At 37.7% G+C, this 7,366-nt stretch overlaps 1 protein-coding gene across 2 annotated transcripts in view; it reads left to right on the plus strand.

Annotated features, from left to right (window-relative positions):
* LOC309633323 (uncharacterized protein) overlaps positions 1-5,619 on the plus strand; it is a 101,127-nt gene extending 95,508 nt beyond the window's left edge. For both annotated transcript variants that reach the window (XM_082402010.1, XM_082402009.1), the window contains one exon: positions 3,163-5,619. In XM_082402010.1, the coding sequence (XP_082258136.1) occupies positions 3,163-4,250 (1,088 nt within the window). In that variant the 3' untranslated portion in view covers positions 4,251-5,619. The remainder of the gene's footprint in view (positions 1-3,162) is intronic.
* Positions 5,620-7,366: the final 1,747 nt, after the last annotated feature.

Raw genomic sequence — 7,366 nt, forward strand, 5'->3', positions numbered from 1 at the left:
ATTTTAAATGTCACTCCTGTGTCAAATAGTCTTATTTCCTCCTTTTTTCTGTTTCATTTTTCTCCCAACCACTCAACACCTAATATACTATTGTGAAGTATGAATTTTTCCCTCTGTCTCTTTCCACTGGAATATAAGCTCTCTGAGAGCAGATATTTAAAATATTTTATTTTCTGATTCAGTACCTGAGACAAAAACTTGGGACTCAAATGTATGTTAAATATTAAACTACTAAAATTGTTAGTAAAAAGGCAAGCAACCCATTTAAAAAAGAGTCAAAGTCCATAAAGAGGCATTTCTCAAAGAAGGGGATGAATGGCATAGATGAAAAAAAATGCTTACTCTGGGAAGCACAAATTCAGATCAGATCACACTGTAGTATGATGTTCTTCCCACTCAATTTTCAAACATGGAGAATTTTTATGATTCCAAGAGTACGATGATATGCAGGGAATCATTGACAAGGCAGGAGCAGTATTAATTGGTATAACTATTTGGGAAAACAGATTAGCATTTTCTTTAAATTTTAACATACCTGTTCCCCATGACTCAGTAGTTTCACTCCCAGGTTTATCTTCTAGAGTTTCCTATACATTTTCACTGGGAGACAGAATAAGACACTCTTCCTGTAACATTTGTAAAAAGCCCAATTTTGGAAGGAACCTCAATACTAATTTACATGGGAACTTAAAGTTAAATCATGATATAATAATACAATGGAATATTACACACTGCAGGACAACCATGGTCTATGAAGCTAAAATGAAAATTATGCATATGAAATCAAGCAGCAAAAGTCTATTGGTAGAAAAATGCCGTGTAAATAATGGTCAGAAACAAAAAACTGAATAGTATCTTGTTATTTGGAACAGAATGTTAAAACATGCACACATACAAAAATTAAGGTGTACTTAAAACGAATGTGTGTGGGTAAATTATTTGGTGTATTATAATGCACCAAAAAAGAGTATTCCCTACTTTATTCCTGCCTCTTCTGGGACGTTATATATAATTAATATTGTGTAGTTACATTGGATTGACCATAAGGTTGGAGAGAGATATTTCATCCTAATTGACGCAGCAGTCTAATTTCTTTGACTAAGCCAGTGTAACTGAGAGTGGTCTGGGTAGCTCTGAAACATACTGCATTTTTTTAAAAACTTTTTTTTTAAAATTTATTTATTTACTTTGGCTGCGTTGGGTCTTTGTTGCTGTGCGCAGGCTTTCTCTAGTTACGGTGGGCGGGGGCTACACTTCATTATGGTGCACGGGTTTCTCTTGTTGTGGAGCACAGGCTCTAGGCACATGAGCTTCAGTAGTTGTGGCTCACAGGCTCTAGAGTGCAGGCTCAGTAGTTGTGGCACACAGGCTTAGTTGCTCTGCAGCATGTGGGATCTTCCCGGACCAGGGCTCAAACCCTGTCCCCTGCATTGGCAGGCAGATTCTTAACCACTGCACTACCAGCGAAGTTCCATACTGCATTTTTAAGGACTACTAATTTATGTCATATCACAGAGGAGTGCAATAATAATCAGAGAATGAGAGTTCTGTTTCAGATTTAGGAGCACAAAGCTGCATGAAATATATTTTATAGGCTCTAAGAAGGTATCAGTTGAAAGAGAAACCATTATTTTAGGGATAGCTAAAAAACTGTCGACACGCCATTAATTTTAAGATGAATCCTGATTTAAGTGATAATAATTTGCTTAAAAATGTGCGTGCCTCAATGTGCACGTGTGCTCTCCGTGTATTCATTGTTAAGATGAATGGTATAGGCAGTACTTACTGTGAGAGCGTAAATTAGTGTTGGGAAGCTCTAAGAAGGTATTTTCTTGGTCAAGTTTAGAGAATAGTATTGCCTCAAAAGATATCTAGATTAATCTTTAATCCCTAAGTTGGGATATAGAGTTACTTAGAGAAAAGATTGTGAGTAGAAGATAAATTTTGAAACTGAAATATATCATTGTAGTTAAGGAACCACTGATAGGAGGCAAATAGCCTGGCCAGACTAGATTGGAAAATATGGAGTTGTGAAATGGTAGCTAGAATATCTAATGTGCCTGGAGTTGTTAAAAAAAAAAAAAGTTGTTTTCCAGAATGATGCCACTTAACTCCTGTTTTCTGTTATATTTAGAGTAGTGTGTTCAGTGCCACCTTAGGTTTTAGCATAGGGCTGGCATTTTACATCAAAGGTTAAAATAGCCTAGGTAAGATCAGTCACACATATGGAAGAAACTTTTATGTGAAATGAATAAAAAGGGTATTTCTAAATAGGCTTTTGGAAACAGGTTGAAACATGCTATTTAAGGATCTCAGTTAATAGAAACTAAGTATGTTGAGAAGTAGGTGGAATGCTTATATAGAGATTAGTCATGGTTAAGACTAGTTTCAGGAGAGTGAGTAATCATAGTGAAAGTGGACACTTATGATTTGATGTTCAAGAGAGGTTTGTTGTTGAACAACCCTGGTATAGTAAACTAAGGCATTAGAGCCAGCATATAGAAGTGAATTCATTCTAGGTCAAATTATGGTTTTACCTCTCATCACTTTTACACTTCTTGTACATTTGTATTTCTGTGAATAACTCGAGGAGAATTTGAGCTTGAGCTATAGAATTGTTTCTATAATCAGGAGAAAATTAGTGCAATTATGAATTTATTTTAGTGTTGATGTGTTTAGAATAGAAAAGAGGGGACTCCATCTGGAAGCTTGTAGACCTCCCACTGTAATCTCTAGTTGGAAGTATAAGGACCTGGACATTGTTATTCTTCCTCAGTCCAATCCCTTCTTTGATCTATCATTTGAAAACCCTTATTAACTGATTTTTCTTACAATTCTACCTACTGCTCATAATCAGTCATCCCAGTCTCTCATTTTCAGATTTCCTGAGTGAACCACTTTTGAGAGCCCTATTATCTATTTAACATTCATTTCCTTATTTTTAAAATGCCAACTATATAGTAATAATCATCATAACTTTGTTGTCCTTTTTTCTCAAGGAGTATAGGAATAGTATAAACATTTGGAATGTTTATTTCAGGGAGACTAGGTTCCTAGAAAGCAAATAGTTGAATACAATATAGCACATATATATAAAGGCTGCATCCTATAAGAAATGTGTTTAATGTTCATAAGACATTTTTATTTTCTTTATTTTATAAGACAGCAAACTTGATAACCACTTAGAGAAAAGTCTGGCAAATCAAGGAAAATACTTGCAGGAAGACTTTTATGCTCAACTTCAGAATAAAGACACAGTTGAGAAAACTTTCCGCCAGAAGTCACACTGCAGAGAACATCAGAGCACTCACTCAGAAATAAAGACCTTTGAAATTGGAGGTAACTTAAGCCCTGATGCAGCCCTTACCATACCCCAGAAATGTGACACAAAAGGGAGCTTCTGTCATGATACCATATTTTGGCAAACCTCGCCCACTCAGACTACCTTTAGTGTACATCAGAGAACTGAAATAAGGGTGAAACCCTATGGATGTAAAGAATGTGGAAAATCCTTCTCTAGGAAGTATTACCTTATCGGACATCAGAGAACTCATAGTGGGGAGAGACCTTATGCATGTAATGAATGTGAGAAAACTTTTACCCACACGTCACACCTCAGAGATCATCAGAGAACTCATACAGGGGAGAAACCTTATGAATGTAGTGAGTGTGGGAAAGCTTTTAGCCATAAGTCAACCATAAAAAGACATCAGAGAAGTCACACAGGTGAGAAACCCTATGAGTGTAATAAATGTGGAAAAGTCTTCTATACAAAGTTTCACCTCACTGAGCATCAGAGTAGTCACACAGGGGCAAAACGCTATGAATGTAGTGAGTGTGGAAAATCTATCTGTAGGAAGTCATACCTTGTTGTGCATCAGAGAATTCACACAGGGGAGAAACCCTATGAATGTAATGAGTGTGGAATATTTTTCTATAGGAAGTCATACCTCACTGGACATCAGAGAACTCATAGTGGGGAGAGACCTTATGCATGTAATGAATGTGAGAAAACTTTTACCCACATGTCAAACCTCAGAGAGCATCAGAGAACTCATACAGGGGAGAAACCTTACGAATGTAGTGAGTGTGGGAAAGCTTTTAGCCATAAGTCAACCCTAAAAAGACATCAGAGAAATCACACAGGGGAGAAACCCTATGAGTGTAATAAATGTGGAAAATGTCTCTCTAGGAAGTCTCACCTCACTCGGCATCAAAATTCACACAGAACAGAAACCTTAGCAGTGTAGTGAGTGTGGAAAATCCTTCTGTGAAAATTCTCATCTACCTCTGCATCAGCGAATTCACAGAGGAGAAACCCAATGAATGGGTTGAATGTGAGAAAGCTTTTAGCTAGATGCCAGTCCTAAAGACTTCAGAGAACTCACACTGGGGAGAAATCCTATTAGTAATGAACGTGAGAAAGTTTTCCCCTGTAAACTAAACCTCAGGGTACATCGGACAGTCCCCACGTGGGAGAAACCCTGTCAACATAGTAAACTTTAGAAAACTTAAAGCAGCAACCCAGGCCTGAGAACACATCAGAGAAGTCACACGGGGAAATCCCATTAACATGATGCATATGGGAAAGCTTTTAGCCAGAATTCAGGTCTTAGGAAACATCAGACTGAGAAACTCTGTGAATGTAACAGATATGGGGAAACTTCAACTGGAAGTGCAGCATCAGAGAACTCAGGGGAAGATCAATGAATATAATAAATGTGGAAATTTTCTCTTCGAGAAATCAACCATCAATCAACAAAACTCACAGAGAAGTCCCCCATGTGTATTGTGTATGGATAGTGTTTCAACCAGATTTCAGCCCTCATTGGACATTAGAGGACTCACACAAGAGGTAAATCCTTGAAATTAATCACTTATGAACAGTCTTTCCGCCAGACTACTCAGTGGGTGTTCGAAATTTACACAGGAAAAAAATCCTGTGAAGGTAATGGATGAGGAAAACTTTTCTCCCCAAAGACCACCTTCAATTTAATTGTACTGGAATCCAACATGAGGGTAGTGGGAATTATGCACTTTTTATGTAAAAACTATCATTATGTAAACACGTTAGAGGATACATTTGGATAGTTAAAATACCTCATGTTCCTATTTTCTCTTACTGTCTTCTGGCCAGTGTATAAAAAGATGGACGATTGTTACTTAATTGCCTCTTCAGGAAAGAAGCCAAACAATGTTTTCTGCAAGACTTTTATTGTCTCAGGGTCACCAGTGCATTTAGTGTGAACATTATATTCATTATGCAAAAGTCATATGCACAGTCGTTTGGAGAACAAATCTGATTCAATTGAGGAGTTGCTGTGAACAGTGGTACTCACTATTTACCCTGTAAACAGAAAAAGAAGTTGTATTTCCATTCTCCTTTAGTTCAAAATATTTTAAAATTATCTGGGACTCTTGATCTACATGTTATTTAGAAGTGTGTTGTTCAGTCTGCAAATGTTTTGATATTTCTGGCTGTTTTTTTAATTAATTCTAGCTTCATTGTCTTTTGAATTGTGCATTGTGACCCACAATGTTGTCTATCTCAATCAAAGTGCCATCTGGGCTTAAAAATGTGTATTCTGCTGTTGTAGAATAAAGTATTCTATAAATGTTGATTAGATCCCATTGATTGATGGTGCTGCTCAGTTCAACTGTGTCCTTGTTTCGACTGATGAATCCATTAAGTACAAATGGAAGGTTGTTGAAATTTCAAACTATAATTGTTTTCAGTTTTTTTTTTTTTTAATTAATTTATTTATTTTTGGTTGCATTGGGTCTTTGTTGCTGCGCATGGACTTTCACTTGTTGCGGCAAGCGGGGGCTACTCAGCATTGCGGTGCTCGGGCTTCTCATTGCTGTGGCTTCTCTTGTTGCGAAGCAGGCTCAGTAGTTGTGGTGCATGGGCTTAGTCGCTCTGCGGCATGTGGGATCTTCCCGGACCAGGGCTCAAACCCGTGTCCTCTGCATTGGCAGGCAGATTCTTAACCACTGCGCCACCAGGGAAGTCCCAGTTCTTGCCTCCTATTTTGATCTGGTTTTAGACACATACTCTTAAGGCTTGTTCTATCTTCTGCTGAATCTACACCTTTATCATTATGTAATGCTCCTCTTTATTCCTGATAATTTTCCTTTTGTTAATTCAGCTTTGTCTGAAAGTAATAAAGCTATTGTAGTTTTCCTTTGGTTTGTTTTTTTTTTTTAATGGCTTTTAAAATTTTATTTATTTATTTATTTATTTGGCTTAGTTGCGGCACACCAGACCCTTCGTTGCAGTGCGTGTTCTCTTCATTGCGGCTCACGGGCTTCTCTCTAGTTGTGGCGCACAGGCTCCAGAACATGCGGGCTCAGTAGTTGCGGTGCGCAGGCTTAGTTGCCCTGTGGCATGTGAGATCTTAGTTCCCCAACCAGGGATCGAACCCATGTCCCCTGCATTGGAAGGCGGAATTTTAACCACTGGACCACCAGGAAGTCCCTTCATCCCTTTACTTTTAGTGTATCTTTTTACATTCAAAGGGGTTTTGTATAGATAGCATATATTTGGGTCTTTTTTAAATCCACTCTGAGATTGTTTTTTCATTGGTATATTTAGATAATTCACATATATCTGCCCTGTTTAAAATATTTATTTATTGTACTTTTTCTTTCTTCTCTTTTTCTGCCTTGTGTAATTTTAACTGCATTTTATGTGATTGCATTTTCTTTCCTCTTGATATATCAATTATCATTTTTAAAGCTTTAGTGGCTGCCCCAGAGTACACTATACACTTAAAGGTAATTCAGGTAGCTTTCAAATAATACTCTATATGCTGGAGGTTTGAACAGCATATTCCTGGATAGTTTTAATTATATATGGCTTGGTATCCTCTGGCTTCCTGGATCTGTGGTGGGAGTCTGTCACTAATTTTGAAAAACTCAGCCATTATTATTTAAAATATTTCATTTGTTTTTGCCTTCTCCTTCTGGTATCCTCATTATACATACGTTGCTTCCTTTGTAATTGTCCACACATCCCTTGGGTGTTCTGTCCGTTTTTTTTTCCTTTTTTTCCTCTTGCATTTCAATTTGCTGTTTCCATCTTGAAGTTCATTGATTGTTCCTCTACTGTGTCCAGGCTACTTGGGAGCCCCTCAAAGGTATTTTCATTTCTGCTGTAGTGTTTTTTGTTTGTTTGTTTGTATAAATTTACTTTTTATTTATTTATTTTTGGCTGTATTGGGTCTTTGTTGCTGTGCACGGGCTTTCTCTAGTTGCGGCGAGCAGGGGCTACTCCTTGTTGCGGTGTGCGGGCTTCTCGTTGCGGTGGCTTCTCTTGTTGCAGAACACAGGCTCTAGGCATGTGGGCTTCAGTAGTTGTGGCTCG

This window comes from Balaenoptera borealis, assembly GCF_965194805.1.
Source record: "Balaenoptera borealis genome assembly, chromosome: 8".
NCBI classification, from domain to species: domain Eukaryota; kingdom Metazoa; phylum Chordata; class Mammalia; order Artiodactyla; family Balaenopteridae; genus Balaenoptera; species Balaenoptera borealis.